The sequence below is a fragment of the Camellia sinensis genome, chromosome 13 (genome assembly GCF_055761805.1).
Source record: "Camellia sinensis isolate YWXY chromosome 13, ASM5576180v1, whole genome shotgun sequence".
Classification (NCBI taxonomy): Eukaryota; Viridiplantae; Streptophyta; class Magnoliopsida; order Ericales; family Theaceae; genus Camellia; species Camellia sinensis.
The window spans coordinates 113,419,623-113,446,416 of NC_138973.1; the positions used below are offsets into that span (position 1 = coordinate 113,419,623).

General features: G+C 34.4%; 1 protein-coding gene across 1 annotated transcript; it reads left to right on the top strand.

Annotated features, from left to right (window-relative positions):
- On the top strand, nt 1–26,772 carry LOC114280679 (protein argonaute PNH1). Its single transcript, XM_082903212.1, is given in 27 exon segments — nt 1–256; nt 2,557–2,654; nt 10,107–10,194; nt 16,641–16,999; nt 17,226–17,434; nt 17,748–17,894; nt 18,038–18,171; nt 18,260–18,369; nt 19,355–19,461; nt 21,164–21,302; nt 21,388–21,436; nt 21,439–21,504; nt 22,047–22,059; nt 22,061–22,154; nt 22,236–22,307; nt 22,394–22,516; nt 22,648–22,807; nt 23,448–23,569; nt 23,697–23,834; nt 23,934–24,076; nt 24,786–24,848; nt 25,064–25,127; nt 25,204–25,339; nt 25,469–25,542; nt 26,086–26,180; nt 26,269–26,300; nt 26,408–26,772. Coding segments are annotated over 24 exon segments (2,799 nt in total). The 5' UTR covers nt 1–256; nt 2,557–2,654; nt 10,107–10,194; nt 16,641–16,660; the 3' UTR covers nt 26,578–26,772.
- The last annotated feature ends 22 nt before the right edge of the window (nt 26,773–26,794 follow it).

Sequence of the window (26,794 nt, forward strand, 5' to 3'; positions counted from 1 at the left end):
ACTGCCCTCTTCCTTTTTCAAAGCCGACTCACTCACGTTTGCTTTCGAGCCCCCACCCCCCTCTCTCTCTCTCTCTCATCTCCACGTTTCTCTCTCGCCGGAATCTCACTTTCCGATCACATTTCCGTCAACAGACTCTCTCTCTAAAAACACACACACATATATATGTATGTCAGATCTGCAAAGAAGAAAAGAAGGAACCAGCAATGAAACGCACTGAAAGCTTTGCAGTTGCAGAGAGATATTCGTATCATATGTGTATCTCTCTCTGTGTATGGAATCTAATCCAAGTATCTAACACTTTTTTTTGATTTCTTTAACATATTCTCCTTCAAAAAACTACAATCTACTTCTTTTGATTTCGTTTTGTTTTTCGAAACATATATTTGTTTTATCAAATCAAATGCACGCTTTAAGTGTATTGTATACTTTTATATGCACATAAAGCTATAATCTTACCAAAGCCCTTCTTTTTACTTGTGTAGTGTGTTTAAAGTCCCTTTTCTTAAAGGTAGGGTCAAGAAGACTCAACACTACTGAAGAGTCTTTCATTCTCAGCATGCTCTGCTTTTTGCTTACTAAAGTAACCTTTGTTTGTTTGTTTGTTTCATTTATTTATTTTATTTCACAATATATATATATATATATATATGTACTTCCAAAATATTTTGAAATGTATCTGAATTGTTGGTGTAGATTCATATTTAATATAATATGTGACACATAAAATAAATTTGTTTTGTTCTTTTTTTCCTTTTTTTTAAATTTTATTTTGTTCAGATATGGAGATTGAAAGTTTCAATCACACCAAATTTTAATATATATACTATAAATTTAAAATATATATTTTTTATAATTTAAAGACAATTATAAGACTCGAATTCAGATATCATAAAAATGGGCATCAACAATTAATAAAGTCAGCTTTTGATCTTTAAATTCTAAAATATTTAAGTTATGTTGAGTTTAAGTTTTGTTTGATTCACTGAAATAAAAATATAATATAATTATCATTTCATATGAACATAGTATATTTTCACATTTAATTTATTAAAAAATAATGATAAGTAAATATTCATCACATAAAAATATTAAAGAATAAACATTCTCTTTTTTTGAACTTTGCTAGGAACACAAACTAACACTAACTATTTTCACATAGCATAGTATGATACTATTGATACACAAATATGAGATAAAAGGATATAGATATAGAATCCAATATATATAATGGTCATTGTTTTTCTTGCATCTGTAAAATCTTCCTATACTTAAATTAATCTACTTTTTCTGAGCTAACCACACAAACACAAATTTGTTTATATTTACATGTCCCAAAACTCTATTATTCCTTGACAACATCGCTTCGTGCTTCGTTTCAAAACACATTCTTTGCCTTTGCTTAGCTTTGTCTGCATCAACGTTTCCAAGACTGTCTCTTGGGTTTTGTTTCTTCTCTCTCACAAATAGATACATCTTTGTTTTCAAGTCTGTCTCTTGGGTTTTTGTTTCTTTGTTTTATTTTGGAAGCTATAGCTAGTGTGAATGAGGTATGTTTTGTGATAGCATCTTTTTGTTTTGTTGAAACGCTTTTGCTGTTTTTCAAAAGCATACATACATCTTATAAGGTTTCTCGGATCGGATCACTGTTTCCTTTCTTTCTTCTTAAAAAATCTCACATTTATGATTGTCTATCTGTTTGTTCTCATGCTTCTTACGTCTGCTTTAAATGCTTTAACTTATGTTTTTGGGGTTCACAGTCAAAAACACTTGACAGTTTCGCACCTCATTCATTTTCACTATAGATCTTTCACCTTTGTTTTGTTTTGTTTTTGTTTTTTTTTTTTTTGACATACTTTATTCTAATTAGTGATGTAACATGATAGTTCTAGTTTTAAGCTTTTAGTTTTTCTTAGTAAAATAATTTTATACATAGAATTTTTATGCATAACATTCATGCAATTATGAATCACAATAATGAATTTTTTATTTCAAATAAATGAACCATAAAAAGTCATGTCATGACTGTGCATGAAATTTTATAAAAATTTTATTTGTACAATATTATATTTCTGGTTATTCTATTATTTCTATCATCGAACATATATGTTCTGTCTATATTTATGTACTTCAAAGAAAGCCCAAGTGCCTAAAAAAAATTGAAACAATGTTATATATATATATATATTTTTTTTCTCACTCTACACAAGTGAGTAGTTTCCATGTGTATTCTTTACGTGAGACTCATTATTTTGTATTTAAGAATTACAAAATGAGATAACAAATGAAATTCGATATTCATGCAAAAAAAAAAAAATGAAATTTGTACAAAAATAAATATTTTGTTATTATAATTTTTTTTCTTGACTACAAATTAGCGTAACACTTATCATATTAGTTAATTAAACATTATCTTGCATTTAAAAGTTTTGAGGGATAATTACCCTCAAGACTCTCAAGTCATTATCCATCATCTCTTGATATATATATATATATATATATATTTTGAGAATCATATATATATATTGATGCGGTGGAATGTGGTTGGTTTTGCAGAGTGTTGGAGTAGGTAACACAAAATAAGGTTTGCATTGAAGTGCCTAGCAGAGGCTGTTAAATGATCAGCGGCGTGTAAAGATAGCGTAACACTTAAGGTCTCTCTCTCTCTCTCTCTCTCTCTCTCTCTTCTTAAATCAGTGGGTTTTGAGCTCTAGGGTCGGCGTGAACTTATCCTGTCGGATATTTTTCCGGTATAAAATTTTTTTTTAAAGGAAAATGACTTCAACTCCCACAAGATATTCTCACGATTCTCTCTTTTTTTCATTGGTCAATTTTTTTTTTTTCTCCTCCAATTACTAGCATCTACGTGGAGGTGGTGTTGGTGGTGATTGGAGGGATCTCAATGACTTTCCAATTTTAAAATTGTATATTATATTCAAAAACTATTTTTAACATTTACATTGCCCAAATTGATTAAACTTCATGATGCAATTGGTTTCAATTGATGTTTTAGAGGGTCATTTATATGTTTAGACATTTTATGGGATAATTTAGTTCAATTAATTTTTTGAGAGATCAATTCTACATTTGAGTATCTTTCACATGGAAATTTTCAAGTGAAAATTGCATTTTAGTGGAGTAATGAAAGAAAAATATATAGTTTATGATGGTACAGCTCTCCTGTATATTCATTTTTGTGCACGGTGCAAATCTTCAGGTATATCAGAGTTGCACTATTTTTATTTTTATTTTTATTTGTAGTGTAATTTTTTCCCACTACTCTATGTATTTGCAATTTTCCCAGCTTTCAAAACCCCTCAAAAAGATGAAAAGGAAATGGATATGTATGGATAGTTGCGTAGTCAAAAAATTACGGAAAAATTATTAATAAGTCTTATTAAGGAGATTTATGTTACATATGGTCCTATTAAAAAATTTATGTTCTCATAAGTTCTGTGAGAAGTTTGTTCACACATTTACCCTCAATATTAGTTGTTAATATCATAAATAATAGTAAAACCGTATATAAGAAATTGAATGTTACCATAAATCATATCTATTTTAACGTAACGTAATGTGACACCTACATAAACGTAACGTGACACCTGGAAATTGAATGTTGCCATAAACCATATCTACATAAACGTAACGTAACGTAACGTAACGTAACACCTACATAAACGTAACGTGACACCTATGATCTATGACAACATTCAATTTTCTACATAGATCATATTTATATGAAACGTAACGTGACACCAACATAAAACAACATTTTCACATTCAATTTAAAAAAATAAAAACTCATTAAGTTTGCGAAACGTAACGTGACACGTTACGTTACGTTTATGTAGATGTCACGTTACGTTACGTTTATATAGGTATCACGTTACGTTACGTTTATATAGGTGCCACGTCACGTTACGTTTATATAGGTGCCACGTCACGTTACGTTTATGTAGGATTTTGTGGAATATATTCCTATCTAAATAGGACTTAAGAGTCTATAAGAAATTACACAAAACTTAGCCTACCATAAGTGTCTGAAAAAGGACTTATAAATAAGTCTTCCAAAAATTAATTTAGTGGTATTATTCAATTAGTTATCTTTGATATTATCATTTCATATTGAATTAAAAATTGTGCAATTTTTAATCACTTGAGAAGAGAGAATGAAAACAAAGAAACAAAAGACAACAAGTCTTTATGTGAGGAAATATATATATATATATATATATATATTTTTATAAAGATCTAAGAATCTAGTGCCTAAAAACAAGAATAACTCTGAACTATGTTCTACTTTCCAAAAAAGAGTGACGAGATATAAATAAAATTTCAGTAAATTATGCTTGGTATTATTATACTTTTATTAAAATTTTATTTTGATATTTTCACTTTGAATTGTAATAATCAATCTCATGTACTTTAACTCAAATTTTAATCTTAGCATTCTGTTCATCTAACATTAATAAAACCAACAAAAATTAAAAGTGAAAGAATTAAAGTGAGTTTTTGGTGAAAGTATGAGAACTAAAGTGAAATTTTAATAAAAGTGTAAGAGTGTTAATAAGACAGCAAAAATGTTACATATGCATCAAATGAAAAATTTTGTCAACTTTGTTAACGGTGGTAGATGGTTAGAAGGAGATTGTAACTTGACTTAAAAATATAGGAAGTTGACTATTAAAATTGAAATTGAAGGGACTAATGTGAGATTTTGGTGAAAGTGTAGGAGTATTAAGGCCTCGTTTCACAACTTTCAATTTTAGTCAAAAATTCAAAAAATTATATAAGTTGTCACATTATTCTCCATATTTTTCTAAATATCTTTTTGTAAAAAGTTAAAAAATCATTAAAATAGTTTGTTCCCAAATGAGGTCTAAGCGTAATTTATATACAGAATTTTTATATAAACTTTATATTTCTTATTGTCTATTCATTTTTAATCAAAATATCAATTGTCATAAGAATATAAAAAATATTATTGACACATCATTTAAGATGTATTTTCTGTGCAATTTTTTTTTTTTTTTTTGTACAAGTCATTTTGACACCATCATATTTAATTTTTAATAATTTTAGTGATTTCAATTTGCGAAAACTTCCTAAATTTTTACATAATACTATATAGTTTTTTTAAAAATATCATATTTGAGAACGCTTAAACACCGCCTTGTGCGTGCATGGATTATATTTAGTTTTTGTGTGCGTTAGTTAAAAATAATAAAATTAAAATATTGTGGGGCACAATTTTCTCTAGAAATGTGAAATTCCCATGGATAAGAACGGAAATTGGATTACTAGTTTGAGAATATGACTCTTATTAAAATACATACTAAAGAATTAGGGGTGCAATTTGGGCGGGTTCGGTTGGGTTGGGAAGTTGTCCAAACCTAGTTTAGGTTGTGCCGATATCTACCCAGGCCCGCCTAAGTCCGAATTGTAACCCGAGATTGCCTGCCCAAACCCGACCTGAGTTAAAACCGAATTGACCGAATTGCCTGAATTGTATTTATTTTTATTTTTTTTGCAGCTACATTATTAAATTATTAAAATTTGACTTTATTTACATTTTTTTATATATAGAAAATCATTAATACCATCAACAAAAATAATTTATATAATATAAGAGAGATGCCGCTATAGTAGTTTTTATAATTTATGAATGAAAAAAAAAAGATTTTATGTTATTTGTATATATAATATATATTCAATATGATTTAATAATCTAAATTATTTTAATATCATGTAATGGCTAATAATATATATATATATATATATATATATTTAATATTTTTATATATCTATACATAAATTTAATATCATGATATCTTTGCTCAAGCCCGATTAAATTTAATTCGGATTTTTGAATTTTTGTCTAAGCCCGTATTGAATTTAAAAATATCTTGTCCAAGCCTTAAAAAAATTCAAGTTGGGTTCGAGTTGTTTGGGTTGAGCCTGCCCAAGTTACACCCCTATAAAGAATCACTTTCTTATTCTAATCCGTTCTTAAAATCTTAAACCCTAATTTTTCAAAACTAATTCATTAATAAATTGTTTTTCATGTCAAACAACAACGTTAAATAATACAAAAATAAATACATGCAATATGTATTTGTGTATATACAAAATTTAAGGGCTCAGCCGGGATTTCAAACAATTTCTCAAGCCTGCCATGGTTATGAACAGACATAAAACAAAAAAGAAAAAAAAAACAAAAAATGCTCAATCCGATTCTATGAGTTTAAAATATAATTCTAAGTTTCATAAATTATGGACCATTTTTAACGGGTTGAATGGGCCTTCAGGCCCATGTTTTTGGGGTGTGATTTTCCTATACTTTCAAGGCTTGTTTGTTTGCCAATCACTTGGGATTAAATGTGGGGGGAACATTTGGGCACACTGGATTATTAATAGGTTGTTTATTTTATATGTTATTACAATTTTACATAATTTTAATACTGGGATGAAAAATGAAATAGAGAAAAATAAGGAATTTAATAACACCATACGTATTGTGGTATTAGAAGAATTAGGTATCTCCGAATTATTTTTTTCCTCATCCAACACTAAAAAATAGTTACACATTTTTATTTTATTCTAAACAAATATAATACATAACTCTTTTTGTTCAATCATTTGTCCCATCCATTATGTTATAACTTGTTCTGTATAATTCTATATCATATATATCTAATATCTCATCGTGATATAACTTATTCGTTACAATCTTATCAACAATCTTATCGCATTTAATCGGTGGCCTCGAAGTATCACGATTACTTCAAATCAATATAAAATTTTACAAGTGAAAAATGCTAATTCACATTTGTTAGATAGTTAAGGTATCAAATGACCATTTAGTATAGCTTCCAGTTTTTCATTAATTAAAAGAAGAAAAATATTTGAGTCTTTGAAAATAACTTCTCCAATAACTTGCAATGATGTGATATGATAGTTGATAATTTTTAATTTGTCACACATTCAACTATCGGGTGATTTGAGAAATTGGTTAAAAGTTGACTTTTTTGCTTTCTTCGACTTTTTTTGTCCTTTTGTATGTAAAAAATGAAAGAGGTGATGTGACCAAAAATAGGTTAAAACTAAAAACTAATTTTTTGTTAGCTTCCCAAAAGGCTCCTACGTCGCCTCAACTCTCTTTCCACATTATTGTAAGTAAATTTATAAATTTAAAATTCAAAATCTCCAATATTTTACTTAAAAGAAGGGAAAAATGCAAATAAAGTGGAACTTTCATAAAATATTTATAAATTTATAATTTTTTTTATATATTTAATTATTAAAGTTCATTAAGCTTATTGCTGATTTGTAATTTTTTTAACCATACATTGAAGTATAATTTTTTGAAGATGGGTCTAACTTCTCTCCCGTCCCAATCGGATTGGAGGATATTGTTGAATCTGTGGGGATTCACCACGGGTCCCGTTTCGATAATCCAAACCGTTCAATATGTAGAACTTGTAGAGTACTATATACCTACATAAAATCATGTTAATCGGATATCGATAGTTATTCGATCAAATTAGTTTTATATAAAAAATGGACAATGAAAAAAATAAACAGTTGACAGAAATCTGATCTGATGAAATAACTATCAATATTCAATTAACGTGATTTTTTACAGGCATATAGTACTCGATAAGTTTTACACATTGAATAATTCGAATTATCAAAACAGAACTAATGATGAATCTTTACGAATTTAATCCTTTAGTTCGATTTGAAACTTGAGGGAAGCCCGTAAACAATGATAGATAATATTTCCGGACTATATAATAATTATATATGTCATTATGTGGTTGTCCTATGCTTTAGGTAGGAGCCATAAGTATGGTACAGTGTACCGGTGGTGTTTTGGACGATAAAAACCCTAGCAGTGTGTGGTCGTTATCAGAGAATAAAGCTCTTTATTGGTCAATGGGAATGGATCGTTGTTTTGAAGGGTTTTGTCCTCAGAGACACATACAAATACGAACACACACACCATGCAGCAGACAATTTGGATTATAAGTAGAGACGTTTGAACCTTTGACACCATTTAAATAGTTTTGTACCAAATTTGTTGCTCCAAAATAATTATTAGATATTTTTAGAATATTTTATGATATTATCTACTTAGGTCTCGTTTGGCAAGAGGCTATTTTAGCCAATTAGTCAAAAAGTTACTAAGGCCTCGTTTGGGAACATGTTAATTTAGTAATTTTTTGGCTATTTGGCTAAAAAGGTAAGTAAAAAAAACTTGTATGTTTGGGATGACTTTTTAGCTAATTACGAAAAGATGTGCAAAAAGTAGAGAGAAAAGAGAATCTTTGACTTTTTGGTATGGGTTGTTGGCTTTTTGGCTAATTTAGTAACTTTTTGACTAATTGGCTAAAATAGCCTCTTGCCAAACGAGGCCTAAATTAGCCAAAAAGCCAACAACCCATACCAAAAAGTCAAAGATTCTCTTTTCTCTCTACTTTTTGCACATCTTTTCGTAATCAGCCAAAAAGTCATCCCAAACATACAAGTTTTTTTACCTACCTTTTTAGCCAAATAGCCAAAAAATTACTAAATTAGCCTGTTCCCAAACGAGGCCTTATTAATTAATTTATTTTATGTGAATGTTATTCTTGACATACTTTACAAAATGGGTTAGTATTATTGCATTTACTCAGTTTATTGGTTTATGAGGTAGATTTTAAAATCCAAAGGTTGGGTCAAAAGAACCCTAGTTAGCTGAATTATAGGTCGTAAAAGAAAAAAAAAAAACAGATCGTTTGGTAGGATTTTGTGTTTTTGTTTTGTTTTATTTTTATTTTCATTTCCATTTTTTAAACTAAAAAAGGGAAATGTGTTTGGTATATTGTTATTATTTTTAAAAAGTGAAATTAATTTCAAAATTTTTTAATTTTTTGAAAATGAAAAAAATGTGTTTTCATTTGTCACTACAAAATATAAGAGTTTTAGAGACCAAATTTTTTTGTTTATAAAAGTATAAATTTTGTTTTTAAAAATATTTAGGGACTAATTTTAGTTGTTAAGAAGATAATCGCTAAAATGTCGTTCTGAAAAGTAAAAAAAAAACTTTTAGGGACAAAATTTTGAAAATATCGCTGATAAATATATTTTTAGAGACAAAGTCAAAAAGTGTTATTTTTTGAGACAAAAGTTTTGGTCCAAAAATGTCAGTAATTCATCACTAAATGTCTAATTTTATTGTTAAAAATAAAATAATAACACTTCAGGCGACAAAATTATTTTGTCCCTAAAAAGTGATTTTGTCTCTAAATTTTTGTCCCTAAAATCTTAATTTCTTGTAGTGTGTTAAAAATAAATTTTCACTCTCTCATCTCTTTCTCACAACCTCCCGCCACAACAAACTCCAGCATTGTTGGTTGGCCGACTGCTGACAACCTTCCACCAATTCCAATGACCTTGCGCCACCTTCCTGTAATTGATAGGTCATCGTTTGTGATCTCTGATCACCTCGACAGTCACATACAATCCTCTTATCTATTCACCCTCTACCGTTAGCCACCACATATGTTTATTTGTTTTCAAAATATTTTTATACACCAAACAAGTTTTATTTATATCAAGAAAAAAAATTTTAAAACGTATTTCCTATTTTTTGTAAACATAAAATGGGAAAGTGAATCAACGATACCACTACCTATTCTACTATGAAAAAAAAAAAAAAAAAAGGGATTGATCTTTACTGGTTGATTGGCTGATGAATTAAGTTTTAATCAAAGTTTTAAAATGATTTATTGAGACTTGAATCGAGGCAAGGTTAAGACAAAAAATATTGAGGCTTCAATATTTCGCAACATTCTTTAAAGGTTTGTAGATTACAGTCTGAGACGGATGCTTTAAGTGCATTTTGTACACCTTTTATGCATAAACATATGAGGATTATACATATGGAAAGTTTATCTTGAGCTCTTGTTAATTTAATCTAATACATAGTTTAAATATAAAAAAGAACTTTAATGAAAGCAAGTTTCTTTATTTGTAATGAAATGCTCGACGCTTTGAACAGAAAAGTATTTACTTATTTACTTAATACAATAAAAATTGAAATTTTGAAATGCTTACAGCTTAAGACTTACACATTGCCTCATGATCGCGTTACTTGGTTCTAACATATCTATTCTGCAAATCCCAAAGTCTAAAGGGATCTAAAGGGTAAGTTTGTAGAGAGAATCCAATCCCTCCCCCATGTTATATATGGAATGATCAGACACTTTTAAATTTGTGCTTTTACTTCTTGTGATCATCATCATCATCATCATCATCATCATCATCATCCCATTGTTGCTGGGTATTTACCTTGTTGAATTCACCCCATGTAAAGGAGGTGTCTCTCTTCCATGGGAACACACACAAAGGTCAAAGAAGGAGGCTGCCGAAGTCAAGCATGGAGGCTGCCCAAAGGCTCTCCCACCTACTCCCTCACCTATAAATGGAGGTTGAGAGGAGAGAGCAAAATGTGGAGTAAGTGAGCAAACCGTGAGACAACAAAGAGTGCGAGAGATGTGAGGCGGAGAGACCGTCTCCCTCGGTGTGAGCGAGGGAGACGGGTGAGTGGCTGAGTGAGGAGAGTGTGAGCTCCTCCTCTATTGTAATCTTTCTGTAATCTCCTCATTGGTATAGTGATAACCGGTTACTCTCCCGTGGACGTAGGCATTGGGCCGAACCACGTAAAATATTGTGTCTCCTTGTGTGTGGGTGTGTTTTTCTGCTTGCAATGATTTCTATAAGGTCTTGGGCGGGATCCCAGATCCCAACAAGTGGTATCAGAGCCTCGTCGGTGGCGTTTCGGAACAAAAACAGCGTGTTGTCCGAAACTGCCCAGAAATCAAGTTGCTCGAAATCAGGTTTTGAGCATACCAGGAGCAAGGGCTCGAGAAGAGGAGTCCAACCATATAAAGCAGACACCCAGAGGAGCTTCCACGCGCCCTCACGCGCCGCCTGAAGAAGGCGCGTGAGGCCCAGTCTTGGCACGCGCCTCCACGCGCCGTGAAGGCAGCCGGCGCGTCGGCCCAGTCGCAGGCACGCGCCCCACGCGCGGATGAAGGAAGAAGACGAGTGGGGGAGGCGCGTGTGTGGCACGCGCGTGCCACGTCATCAGCCACGTCAGCAGCCACGTCATCCGCAGGAGGAAGAATCCTGTGTTTCGCGGCTACGGTGCAGCCGCAGATCTGAGGCGTACAAAATGTTTTGGCTAGATCGAAGCCATTTGGAGTCCGTTTTTGGTGATCCAATAGTGGTTTCCGACTATTTGGAGTATTCCGGACACATCCGTACGGTCAGATTTTGGAGATGGAGTTTCTGTAAAAGGAAGGCAGATTAAAGTGGCAGACGGCGTCAGGGACATTGGACGGAATATTCTGTTGGTACACGGAATATTCCCTGAACTTCTGAAAATTGTAATTTGGCCCAGAATTTTCAGAAAATTGTGGTGTGGCCCAGTTTTCGGGGAAAGTTTTCAGTGAGGTCCCTGGAAGTGCAGCGAAGGTTGGTCCTAGCTAAACGGACCGCTCCGGACGCAACCGCGAGGTCAGAATAGTGAAATTCTGAACGGTTTTGAAAGATTGTCAAAACATGGGAGTTTGTCATCTTCAATACTCGAAGGAAGGTTGCCGGATATTGTGGAACGCTGCGGATTCACTGAAGAGGTTAGAATGGGCAGATTCTGACCCGATTGGACAACCAGATACAGATTGAGATAGATCATTGAAGACCAGAGGAGATCAGGCTTGATCAAATGGCAGATCGAGGGAGATCAGGATTGGTCAGGGGCGATCAGAGGTTTGCAGACATGATTATCTCAAGATCAAAGGTCTAGGAAAGTTCTGTCAAAAAGACACTGTCTAAGGAGACTGGTTCTTAAGTGGGACCGGTTGTGACCCCACCAGTCTTTCCTGGGAACTTTCCTGGTTGTTGAGGTATTCGGAGGATCTGGTTCAATCAAAAGAGAAGACCATTCATCGACGGATAGATGATTTGGCAACCAGTACAGGCTCAGGGAAATACTGTGGCTGTTGGAGCTACTGTATACGAGAAGGTACTAATGGTATGTGGACATGTAGAACAAAAGTTGCAGAGGAGCATACTAAGCGCAGAAGTACAATTGCAGACGTGCAACAGTGCAAGGGTACGCTAGAGTGTCGTACAGAGGCGCGAGAAGAGTGTGCAGCAGCGGGTTGTTGACAGTTCACAGGAACTTCCAGACAGAGAAATTGAGACAGGTAAAACGCAAGAGTGCGTGCCAAGGAGTGGCAAGTCTTATTTCTCTATGGTGGTTTCTTTAGTTCCATGGCAGCAGATGATAGAATTGATGCAGATCTCTCAAGCAAGCTTGACGCAGGGAGACCAGAAGCCATGGGTGCGAGCACTATGCACGGAGTTGGATAGTGGTAACTTGTACAGACCGGTGGAAGTTGTCTTGACAGAAGGGCTAACTGTCAAACATCAGTACGGACAAGTGAGACAGAACTGAACATCAGGGATTGCAGCACAGACAACAAGCGTATGTGAAAACGCCAGGAGGTTGTTCAGAAGTGCAGAAGGGCAAAGGCTGGTTGTTCAGAAATAAGCTCCGAGCAAGGAAACTTGAGGATGTTGATGTGTCAAACTCTGAAGTTTTCTAGTTGCTCCAGTGTTCATCATGCAAGGAGTTGCATGATAGTCAAGGGCATCCAAGCGGGGGGTGCAGGACATCCAATCAGGGGGTGTCGGATATCTTGGTTGCGCAAGTTCAAGGATAGCAGGTATAGACATCCGAGACAGGAAGCATGGAAGAGATCTGTGGGAGATAGGAGCAGTGGCTCTCTCCAAATCAGAGAGTGGTGTGAGTTGAGTTGAGGATGTCGGATTCCCTCCTCCTCTTGTATCTCTGGTGTTTTATCTCTAGCTTCAGGGGATGCAGCGTCTCAGTGAGGAGATGCAAACTATGTTGAATTTAGGCGTGACAAGATTAGCAGCAGTATGTGCAGTGGATCACCTCACATGGGTTGAGGGGGTGATTTGTTGAATTCACCCCATGTAAAGGAGGTGTCTCTCTTCCATGGGAACACACACAAAGGTCAAGGAAGGAGGCTACCAACCATGTCAAAGAAGGAGGCTGCCGAAGTCAAGCATGGAGGCTGCCCAAAGGCTCTCCCACCTACTCCCTCACCTATAAATGGAGGTTGAGAGGAGAGAGCAAAATGTGGAGTAAGTGAGCAAACCGTGAGACAACAAAGAGTGCGAGAGATGTGAGGCGGAGAGACCGTCTCCCTCGGTGTGAGCGAGGGAGACGGGTGAGTGGCTGAGTGAGGAGAGTGTGAGCTCCTCCTCTATTGTAATCTTTCTGTAATCTCCTCATTGGTATAGTGATAACCGGTTACTCTCCCGTGGACGTAGGCATTGGGCCGAACCACGTAAAATATTGTGTCTCCTTGTGTGTGGGTGTGTTTTTCTGCTTGCAATGATTTCTATAAGGTCTTGGGCGGGATCCCAGATCCCAACATACCTTTCCTGTTCTAAATCCCCCACATTGTCCAACTAAATAGAGGGTTATAAGCATTCAATGTTCTCTCTACCACTGACACCCAGAGCAAAAGCTTTCCATAGTGTCCAGGTACAAAGTAAAAATGTAGACTGAAATGATGGCTCTCTGCATTTGCATTGATGGTACGTGGAAACTTTCTTTAGATGCTGCTGGTTGAGCCATCTATGCATACCACTATATGCCCAAATTTTAAACTTAATGTTAGGCTTTGATTTTCCCTATTATTATTGTGTTGTATATATTAGGCTTGGGTATCTGCCGGGCTAGGTCTAGAGACTAGAGATTGGAAAATCTAGTTAAAGACTAGCTCAACTCGACATCGGGCTTGCAAATCTGATTCTAAGCTCAATTTGTAATCTTAAAAACATAACGCCGTCTAACAAACTCGTATATTATAAAACAAATTTTAAAGATACGTTGGAAATATAGAAAAAAAAATGTTACAACATTAAAAATAATAATGTTGAGTTTATAACTTTAATTATCATAGGGTAAAATCACACAGTAGTCTCTATATTTTCATCTTTGTATTATTTTAATTCTTAGAGTTTTAATTGGATTGATTTTGACCAAAAATTTATAATTTTGTTTCAATTTGATCCAATTGATTACAGTTATTACTATTTTTTGATAAAAAATATGCACATAAGCTGCATGTATTATGCTTCTATCGGCAAAAATATAAATTCATTCAACTCAATGACTATTTTCGTTCAAAAACTTAATCGGTGCTATCTATTGGACTAATTTGATACAAAATATAAAATAAAAGATCAAAATTGAGCTGAGTGGACCACCATATCCGAGCCCACCCATAGTATATCTTTCTCTAGCAATGTACACGATGACTTTTCTCGATTTGAACATTAAACTCAGACATTCTAAATTCAACTCTTTTTAATAGTATGATTTTAATTGATGTGTAATTTGTGAGGGACGAGTCTTCAAAATCGACTCTCAAGAATGTGTCCAATATAGCTCTATCTTAAAAAGATTTAAATTTATAAAAAAAAGAAGAAAAGAAGTCCTTATAGGTAGGTTTTGGGAGGAGTTAAAGCTTGCTGAAAAGGGTTTGTTTTTTGTGTTTACAAAGCTGTCCTAGCTAAGTGCAAAGTGCTAAGAAGCTGGCAAGATCCACTAGTCCAATATCCTCAATGATCCAATGGATTTAACCAACAAAAGATTATATATATTGGAACCCTGTCTTTTGGTTATCCCGATGTATGGCTAACTCCACAGAACAGAAGAGATCTGAGTTGGTTAGCATTGAGGGGACAATTGGTTTGTCCATTCACTTGAGACAAACCTATGATCCGTACGTACACTGGTGTCTATTCACAAGAGACAAACTCATCATCCATATATATACCTAGCCATATTGTGCAATTTATGGGGTTGCTTATAGGTTTTTTTTTTATTTGTTATTTAAATTTGTGCTGAGTAGTTTGGTATAGTTTGTTACTAGGCGTAAATAGTTTAAATAAGTTGAAAAACTAAATATTGAGAAATAGAAAAAATAGTATATTTTAGTTTTTTTTTTTTTTATTAATAACTTTCAACATATAAGAAATTACACCAAAACATGCATGTTGTTTGCAATGCAATATTTCTTGACTGATCCACTTATAACACAGAAACCGAACACAAAATTTATATGAATAGACAAGTGGGACCCACTTTTAGGAAAATTCTATATGCCAAAATATATTATTAATGATTGGTTTCTTTGTTTTTAAATTTACAAATTATTCATTTTTGAGAATAGCAGGCTTTGCTAAAGTTTGTGTAAGATTGTGCTGTTGTACAAGTCTCCTAGTTCGGTACAGCAGGCTTGAACTCCTTGTCACCATGAAGCTTGTGATTGAATGTTGAAGCTTGTGAGTTGTGTATCTTGATTTAGGTATCATACATATAGTAAACTTTGAATATTTTTGGTTCATGCATAGAATCAAACAATTGATAGACTAGTTCCATGTGGTCCATTATATACTTTTGAGTTTGTACTTGTCTTGATGCAAGAATCAAAAGGGGAAGATTAAACAGTGCTGCAAATAAATGCATACATATAATTTTATACAAACATACATATGCATGTGTATATGCCATGATTTTAAATAGCACTGTCGGCAGACAAATCAGTATTGGGAGTATTGAATTAGGTATCGCGATAGTGAATTTTTAAAATTGGTTGTATGAGGTGTGAGCTGGTCCTATTGGATTTGAATCAGCTATGAATCATTGTGTATCAAGAACTGATACATAATGTTATTTTATTTTCAATTGGTATATGAGGGTGCATTGGTATCAGAAGGATAAATACCCGATTTATATAGACTAATATGGTACGTATATTAAAAATATACCTTTATTTCTTATTTTGTGCTCTTGTTAATTTGGGTAATTATTACTTATTGCACTTTGCCCCAAGGATGTTTGCTTTGCATGTCTCTTTCACTGTTTTTTTTTTTGCCTTAAAAAACTTTTCAGAGAATAACAGTGCTGATAAGAAAAGAAATACTGTGGAGATTTGATTCTCTCCTATTGCATTTGCCTATGTTCATCCCCTTAGTCCTTACCCTCTTCAAGATTCTCAAAGTACACGAGAAAAATGTCATGCCATTACCTTTCAACACCTAGTTGGTGCTATTTTGTTGTCATCACACATTACCCACACATTACCTTCGCTCCCTCTCTCTCTCTCTCTCTCTCTCTATATATATATATATATATGGGAAATGTGTAAAAAAATTATTGAACTATGTGAAATGTGGATTGAAATTCCATTATATTTTTTTGGCATTATTTGGTCCTTAATGAACACTCAATGGGCAGTCATCACTAGGATCCTATAAGAAAAGTGCTATTCATACAGAATTTGTCACCGAAATAATGTGATGGCGACATTTCTGTAATTAAAAGTCATTTTAATGAGTAATTTGTTTTAAAATGGTAAGTTAGAATTAATGCACATTATTTTGTTTACAAATTCTGTGTACTTTTTTCGTTTCACAACTCTCTTTATATATGTTTGTGTGTGTGAGATCTTATGATGCTTACTTAAATGAAATATGTGAAGGTTCTTGATTGCTTGATAAAATGCCCCACTGGCAACCCAAAGAGCCTGAGCAAAGGCATGTCATCTCCAGGAGGCCATTACAGGACTCAATGAATCAGCATTCACTATCCCAAGAGAGCTCTGAAGATGCAAATAAGATTGAAGGGAGCGGCAGGGGAAGGAGACGATCAGCGAAAGGATCAAAAATGGAAACTGCACACAATGTGAAGCCTGAAATATTCAATGTAGAGCCGCCTCCTTCGAACAAAAGCCTCGTGTTACACAGAAGGCCCGGCTATGGCCAACTGGGTACCAAGTGTTTGGTTAAAGCCAATCATTTTCTAGCTGAAATATCAGAGGGGGACTTGACTCAGTATAGTGTAAGTTCTTGTTTATGTCTCTGCCCATCCCTTCAAAATATGGAAATAGTCTCTTTATTTGCAGGTAAGACTGTGTACATCTGACCCTTCCTAGACTGTGCAGTGGTGGAAGTCTAGTGCACTGGGCTGGTTTTTTTTTTTTTTTATTTAGCATTGGGAATGGCCTTAGTTTTCATTAATCTTTGGGATATTTATAGCTTTTTTAATTTAATACTTTTTGGTGCAGGTTAAGATTATCCCAGAAGTTAATTCAACTAAATTGAACAAAGCTATAATGGCCCAGTTGGTGAAGCTTCATAGAGATACCGACTTGGGGAAGATGCTGCCTGTTTATGATGGAAGAGGAGCGCTTTACACAGCTGGGCTAATGCCTTTCACTTTGAAGAAGTTTACGATAATATTGGCAGACGGAGATGAGTCAATAGGCATGGCAAAGTAAGTGATTTAACAATTTTGCTACTTATTATATGTTCTTTTTTTGGCAACTAAGAATTTTATTACGATACAAAGGAGCTCAACAGACAGACCGGAGGGCAAACAAGCTTCCTCTCGCCCAAGGAGCTCACAAAACGTTCACTTAGACCCTACAAAAAAAACTCACAACCCGAGAGCCTAAAAAAAGATTTTTTTTTTTTGATAAACCTGTCCCAACCCATGAGGCTAGGTGACATTGCCTTATTTTGTATTGTCTTGTTTATGTAACAATTGACCGGTGAAGTTTTGAGTATGTTTTAACTAATTATGTCAGGGAACGAGAATTTAAAGTAACAATCAAGTTTGTAGCTCATGCTAGTATGCATCAATTGCGTGAACTTCTTTCTGGGAAACAAGTAGATACTCCTCTAGAGGCGCTTAAGATCATTGATATTGTGTTAAGGGAGCTTGCAGCCCAAAGGTGCACCTTCCACTGGTTCATTTTTATTTCTTTATTTAATTTTTTTCCCATTATCTTGGTTTTTCAATTTGAAATTAAACTGAAGAATTTATGTTTGATTTTTGAATTGTGTGCTATGCTTTAATCTGGATATATACATGTAGGTATGTTTCAGTTGGGAGATTCTTCTATTCCCCCAATATTAACAGACCACAGCCTCTTGGCAACGGTTTACAGTCATGGCGTGGTTTCTACCAGAGTATAAAACCTACCCAGATGGGGTTGTCACTAAATATTGGTAGGTGATTAGTCTCCTCCATTTAGTTTTGATTCATCTCATATTTGTTATTACTCAAGACCATTTTCTTTTGAATCTTCTTGTTCAGACATGTCAGCGACCGCATTCATTGAACCAGTGCCTGTTATTGAGTTTGTAGCTCAAATTTTGGGTAAAGATGTTTATTCAAGGCCACTATCAGATGCAGATCGTGTTAAGGTATAATATCATAAGTTGCAGACACAAAGTTGCCATATTCTTTATTCTGTGTAAATCTCTTAATGAATATATTCTTAATTGTGGAAATCTTTACTGTGCACATAATTCATTTCTTCTAAGGACTAGTATTAGTATATATCCCAAAAAAGCAAGTAAAATGACAATGACACTGTTAATTAAGCAGAAATTTAGTCGTTCAATGGACTTCGCTCAGATTTGTTGTTTTTACATCTCACTTCACCCGTTTGGAGTTAGAAATTTCAGTTGTGCCTCGAAAGTGGAATTAAGTGCTGCATATAAAAATACTGGTCTATGAATTTAATTTCACAAGTGACATCCAAATTTGTTCCTTTTTATTTATTTTTTATTTTTTCTAAATCCAGCTTATCAAATCATGATAGCCCACGATGACAGGCATAGAAATCAGAAATTCTTTGAAGTCTAGCTAATGTTAGTTGTTATCTCAGTCATGACTAATGCCAGCCATGAGGTTGGTTAGATTGAATGCTTCAGGATATCATGACTTAGTGCACATCTGCAGTGTGGATTTTCAACTGACACAGGACACTAACACCAGTGTGTGTATTGTTTGAAGCTCCTCTAGCTTAGTTGCTACAATTTTCTTTCCTTCTTTTAAAAAATATTTTCTTTTTACCTGTCATCTGATCTATTACCTTTTTTTTAAATTTTTTAGAAAATAGTTTTGGTTGCAATTTCTTTTGGAATTCATCTTCTTGTGTACATTTTAAATTATGGACTAGTTCTTGAGCTGGAGCTGTTTACATACTCAGTATCAACTAGCCACAAGATCACTCATTTGTCTGTCCAGGACTGAAATCATGTGCATATAAAATGACATTTTGACCATTGGATTTGATATATTCATTTTTTCTAGCTAAACACTTTAAAAGTAATGTCAAAATTTTTTGGAAATGGAAGATAAGTCGGCAATATCTAACCAATTTGTTATGTGGATGTTGAACAGGTTAAGAAAGCCCTTAGAGGTATCAAAGTAGAAGTTACACACAGGGGAAACATGCGAAGGAAGTATCGTATTGCAGGGTTGACATCCCAGCCAACAAGGGAACTTATGTACATATCTTGCACTTAAACTTCATTATAAGATGCATGGACACAGACATGGACATGGTATATGGTTAGGACACTTCACGAACATCCGGGTTTTCTGTCGTGTACTAACCTGTAGTTTACATATCTTGCACAAATGTTCAATGCATGATTTCCATTCAAAGTCTCATCTACAACCATGGGGTGGTAAATACGCTATGACGTCCCAAGCAAGAGCTGTAAAACCATACATACATATATAGATTTATATGCAGAAAATATTCTCACATTTGTTGACTCTAATAATAGCGGGGCGACGGGCACCTAGAATCTTTCTCTCTCCACTTTTGCCGACTCCTAAAATGGAGGGCTTGTGGACACCCAAAATCAAGTTTCTCTATAAATGGCAGGCTCGTGGACACCTGAAAACCCTTCCCATATTGGTCCAGCGATATGCGCAGACAGGGCAATTGGGCACCTTGACTTCGTGCGTGGGTATAGATACAACACACAACTCAATTCCCGAAACGCGACTCAATTACCCAAACTCATGCTATTTACCCTCGTTGACATTTTCCAAATATCCACAAGATAGTTAAATAACATGAAATTTTTTGAAACACATGATGCATGAGTATTCAAATAAATTTTCCCTAAAGTTTGTTCAATCCACAACAACATTAATAATATTATTTATCACATAATAAATTCTTCAATTGCACAATGTCATCATCTCCCAATCTCAAGAATTTATTTCCACAAGTTATAAAAGAAGTCCATATCTCAATGCCAAGGTAAGCTCAATGCCTTCAATTTCACCATTCAAGGGTCAATTGAACAAAATCCCCTTCATCAATTCAATTCGAAAACTAGGGTTTCATAAAATTTGGGGCTTTCTCCTCATTTGTGTATACAAGGTCAATAGTCACAATTTCTAGCAATAATCAAGAAGGGTATGTATAAATTGTTCCAAAACATGGGAAAAATCCCCTTTAATTTCTCAAAACTCCTCTCATTTAACAAATTATCCCATACATTGTTATAACTAAGAAATTATCACATATAAATCTCAAAGCAAGAATATAACAAGTTAAAAATATCCCCTACCTCGAAATGGTAGCTAAGAGATGAAGACCTAACAATAGAGTTGATCAAAAACACTATCCAATCAGTGAGAATCTCAAATCAAGTTTGCTCTTCACTTTTCTTGAAGGATTTAAGGTGAATCTAAAGTAAAACTTGAGGAAATCAAGGGTTTTTAGGGTTAGGGTTCGGAAATGGGTGTTAGAGAGAGAGAAAAGTTGGAAAAGGTGAGAAGGAAGAGTGTGTGGTTGACTTTTAAAGAAGTTGTCCCAACTAGACCTCTCGAGCGAGCTTTTCACCGCTCAAGCGGTAAACGCAAGGTTCCAAAGGTTTTGTAGAGCTATAGTGGAAATACTGGGAGCCTAAATTTTGCGTTCGAGTGACCACTCCATCGCTCGAGCAATCTCGCCTGCAAACATGCAAGACACTGGGAGCTGCGCATCTACGCTCAAGCGACTAGATGAGCGGTCACCCGAACAAACTGTTACATGTTCATTGCCGTGTTGGTGTCCAACACATGTGAGACATGGATACAACCCTCATTTTGGAGTACCTATGCTTCCTAGTCTTCATTTTTTGTTCCATTATCCCCTCCCTCTCTTCTATACTGGTAGTTATCTTTTTCTTTTCTTTCCTTCCTAAGTTTTCCAGTTGATGAGGAGAAGAACATGAAATCGGTTGTTGAATACTTTCAAGAGGTGTATGGGTTTACCATTCAACATCCCCATCTACCTTGCCTCCAAGTGGGAAATCCAAGGAAAGTGAACTATTTGCCAATGGAGGTAGGCTCTAGTTAATTTCTCAATTTAGTGATGCAAAGTTAAGTTTTCTGTACTTAATTATCAGTATCTTGCCATATTTTTTCAGGCTTGCAAGATAGTTGACGGGCAGAGATACACAAAGAGGCTGAATGATAAGCAAATAACTTCTCTGTTAAAATTTTCATGCCAAAGACCTCAAGAACAAGAAATGGACATTTTGAAGGTTTGCATCTTCAATTATTGGATTCATTTCTGCTTCTTTTAATAAAAACAAGGATTTGAAGGCTGAAATTTGAAACTATCTAATTAATATGGATCACTTTTAGTTGCTTGCTCCTTCATTTTTTGTGGAAACCTTGAGATTCTGTCACATGAACTCTGTTTGGTTGTTTTCAAAGTCTTTTTCCCCCCTTCCAAATAATAGAAGCTAGTTTGATGAAAATAAACACAATATATTTTTAAAATTAAAAAAATAATTTTTTCCTAAAAAAGGTAAAATCATACGATAATATTAGTGTTTTTTTATTTTTTCATTTTATTCACTAAACTAGTACTTAGTTTTCTGAAAAAAAAAAAAAAAAAAGGAAGAAAGTAAACATATTTTGAAAACATTACCCTTCACGGACTCTCGCTTCATTCAAGTCTAATTACTTGCGACACGATATAGGGAACAGTTATTTTCATAACCCAAAAGAAACATGTGTTTGATATTTAGATAGAGAGCAGTGACGAACATAAAGCTGAAGTATTCTGGTATTTTTTCAGACAATGCACCAAAACGGATATAACCAAGATCCTTATGCAAAAGAGTTTGGCATCAGTATTGATGACAAACTTACATCAGTTGAGGCTCGCGTTCTTCCAGCCCCATGGGTATTTCCTCCACAGCATCCAATTCCATGACATCTGTTTTCTATACTAACTATCATTTGTTCACTGTTTTGGTTTTAATAGCTGAAATACAATGATAACGGGAAAGAGAAAGAGTTTTTACCTAAAGTTGGTCAGTGGAACATGATGAATAAGGTAACATGACATTTGTACAAGGAAGCTATTAGAATTTCACCATGCATTGGTATCTAAGGAAATTTAATCTTGTTGTAATAATGCAGAAAGTGATAAATGGAGGTACTGTAAATTACTGGGCGTGTATCAATTTCTCACGAAGTGTCCAAGAAAGTGCAGTTCGAGGTTTTTGTCATCAGTTGGCTCAGATGTGCCAAGGCTCCGGCATGGTAAGCTTGTTAATCTGGGAAAATTTCAGCTGCAGCAGGATTGATTGACTTTATGTAATTTTTATGTTCAGTTTTTAAACTTTTTAAAGTGTTGTGCTGACGGTTAGATTTTGTTGATTTGCTATCCTCAGGAATTCAACTTTGAGCCTGTAATTCCTATCTACTCAGCAAGACCGGATCAGGTAAAGAAGGCTTTGAAATATGTATGTACTGCAGCTGCAAATAACCGTGGAGGGAAGGAGTTAGAGTTACTTATTGCCATTCTTCCGGACAACAATGGCTCTTTGTATGGTATGTGGCTATTTGTTGTAATTTGTACACTTTAGATGAATATAGACTAACAAGCACAACCACTTCGAAGGAGGTGGTGTGTTTGTGTTTTATACCAACACTCATCAGACACTTTCCAACATGTGTGTGATATAGTCCAAATGTGTCCTACTTACTTTATACATTTTTTTCTGGATATGCTTCGGACACTTGGAGAATGCTTATGTTCATTGCTTGGATACATGTGAAACACAAAATAACTAGCATACAGTGATAAAAGAAAAATAATGTAGATTTATACCTAATTAATCCTTCTTTTAAACTTTAGGAAATAGTGTTATTTTGCATTTCTTTATCATGTAATAAAATTAATTGGACAGTGCAGATACATCTGTATGTTCTCTGTTAACAATAAACATACCCTTGTGCATCTATGTTGTCATGGATCTTGGATGATTAATCTCAAATTAATATGTTGTATCAATGACTGCAATTTCTATTTTTGGTTCTTAAAAAAGTGAAAAGCACGTCGCTGTAATTTATATTTTTTTTTTTGGTTTTTAATTTTTTTTTTCAATTCTGTATCTCATATATTAGGAACTGAATTTTTTTGGTATGCTGTGAAGTTTCATTGACTAAAATTAGCATGCTTCTACTTCAGGCGATCTGAAACGAATTTGTGAAACAGAGCTGGGGTTGATTTCACAATGCTGTCTTACCAAACATGTCTTAAAGATTAGCAGACAGTACCTGGCAAACCTGTCACTTAAGATTAATGTCAAGGTAAAGATGAGTAATTGTGTTCTCTCTTCTCGTTACCACTACAGATTCAATCTCCACAAGATCGGATTCACGGTTCTTCTTCTTATTCCCTTCTTATTTATTTTTTATGTTTAATTTTAATTTTTAGATGGGGGGAAGGAATAATGTGCTCTTAGACGCTTTAAGTTGGAGAATTCCTTTAGTAAGTGACATTCCGACAATAATATTTGGAGCTGATGTAACTCATCCAGAGTCTGGGGAGGACTGTAGTCCATCAATAGCTGCTGTAAGAATAACGAACTTTTTTTTTTTTTTTTTTTTTAAAAACTTGAAAGCTATGTTAGTTGGTTTAGTGTTTAAGGTTGTTCCAATTGCTTTGGTACAGGTTGTAGCTTCGCAGGACTGGCCGGAAGTTACAAAGTATGCTGGTTTAGTTTGCACGCAGCCTCATCGGCAAGAACTTATTCAAGATTTGTACAAAACTTGGCAAGATCCTCAAGGGGGCACGGTTAGTGGCGGCATGATTAGGTACATATTTAAGACTCACTCCAAATTTCACGTGACTTTAGTTGTGTTGTGTGGTCAATTGTCATGTTACAACCAATCTGATATGGTAGTGTTTATGTTTACAGTTGTTTGTTTGTGTTTTCAAAAAAATTTAAAACTCGAAAGAAAAATTTATTTGCTGTCTGTTTTGGTTTCCGAAAAAATGTGAACAGTTTCAAAAATGTACAAAGTTCTATAAACAAAGTAGTGTTTTGACTTGTTTTGAAAATAAGTTTTCACTCCTTCCTCCCTCCTTCACCCCCTTCGTCCATCAACCACCGTTGACCACCACTACGGTCACCCCTTTGACCACCACATCTAGTCACTGCCCTAGGCCGCTGGCTACCAATTTTGGCCGCCAGCAACCACCTGCATCGAACAGTTACTACCTTCTGCCACCACCTCTTGCTGCTGACCTCCGACCACCCTCACTTGTTTCTAAAACAAGTTTCTGAAAACATGTATACCGAATATGTTTTTATTTTGTAATATTAAAAAATAAATATAAACATGTTTAATGTTTTCGGTGAACAATTAGAAGTATAGACTCATTTGTTTTAAACATGTTCAATGAAAGGGTGTTTTTATTTTTGTTCTTAAGTGGTCACAGTAGTATTTCTTGTAGATACCAAATAGCATAGACTTAGCTTATATTGTAATCGATGTGACAATTACAAGTTTTCTAATGCAGAGAGCTTTTACTATCCTTTCAAAAGGCAACTGGACAAAAACCGTTGAGAATAATATTCTACAGGTAACCATACTCCAATTTTTCACAGACAGTTCCCTTCCCGTTGATTTGTACAGTATTATTGTTATTATTATTATTATTATTGTTTTGTTTTTGTGGTTGGGATAGAGGTAGATAAGCAAAGGAATTGTATTTTGTCTTCATGATTTGTCGTTAGCTACAACTCAAGGTTTTGTACTGATGCTCCATTTTCCTTTCCCCATCAATTACATTTGTAGGGATGGCGTTAGTGATGGGCAGTTCTATCAGGTTCTACTATATGAACTCGATGCAATTCGTAAGGTTGGTTCCCACATTTTAGCCCCTACTATCTTCATCATTAACCAAACTTCTATGCTTATGATCTGGCTGTTTCTAGGCGTGTGCATCACTTGAAACCAGTTACCAACCTCCGGTGACATTCATTGTTGTCCAAAAGCGCCACCACACACGACTTTTTGCAAGCAACCACAACGACAAAACTAGCATCGACAAGAGTGGGAATATCTTACCCGGTATTGATTTTTCACATCTTGTAGTTGCTAAAATTTGTGATGGGCTTGCTAGCTTTTTGCTTTGGTCACGGAATTGCTGCTTGAATAAATATTGGGATGTATGAACTTATGAGTCGTTATTGATTGTAGGTACTGTGGTGGATACTAAAATTTGTCATCCTACAGAGTTTGACTTCTATCTATGTAGTCATGCTGGGATACAGGTATGACTCCTTAATGAACCTTCGTAGACGTTTGGCGCACAGGGGTTGGTTTTGACATAATTGCATAGCATGGCAATCATTTTTATATGTTGGGATCAATGTTACAAGGAAACACTAATTCTCTAGCAATTTTCTTTTTGGTATACATATTCTAAAACATGGTTATACTTTTGTTCCAAAATGGTGAATTTACTGATTCAAGGGAACTCCAAATTTATTTATTTATTTTTTTGCCAATATATTTTTCTTAGGAGCTAGCAAAGAAAAACAAATGTAATGAACTAAAATATAAGCAGAGTGGAGTTTTGTCATTATATATATATGTCATAATGCTCATGGAAATGTATTTCACATGATTAATTTGAAAGAAAAAAAAATCATGTGAAAATACATTTGGGATAACTAAATGTATTTGATGTCTGATTGCTAAAAAGTGTTGTAAAAATAGATTAAATTTCTATAGTACTGGCTTATTCTATCACATATTACAGCATATGGCATACCATGTTTCAAGTAATAGAGGTTGGGATTAACATTTCGCAGGGAACCAGCAGACCAGCTCATTATCATGTTCTCTGGGATGAGAACAATTTTAGTGCAGATGAGATCCAATCTCTGACGAACAACCTATGTTATACGTAAGAGTATCCTCCGCTCTTTCTTGTTTTTACCACAATGCACTCATCCTTTCACAATGACTAATCTGTTGAACTTTTTTTGTTGTAGATATGCTCGGTGCACTCGATCTGTTTCTCTAGGTAACCTTTTAACTCTACCCTTATATAGGAATGATAGTAATGCACATGGTAGAGCCTAGATTTTGTGTCAATGTATTCAATCATGTAAATTTACATGTTTCGTGCAGTGCCACCCGCGTATTATGCTCATCTGGCAGCCTATCGAGCTAGATTTTACTTGGAACCACATGTGCATGAGAATGCTTCAATGCGTGCTACTCGTACAGTTAATGGTCCATGCATCCGCCCACTACCCGCCTTAAAGGAGAAGGTGAAGAATGTGATGTTTTATTGTTAGAGATAACAAAGAATAAGTACAACATAAGAATCAGAGGGAAAAAATGGGTGAGAAATTTGTACATGAATGTTGTGTTTAAAGATTGCAAAGAGATGATGTGTCACAAGATTTTGTGTCAACAGGATTTTGTTGCTAGTGTAATTTTTAGCTCAAAAAATTCAAAATGTGGAATACAAAATTCTGAAGTGTTCACAACCAATGTCTTCAAAAATGAATT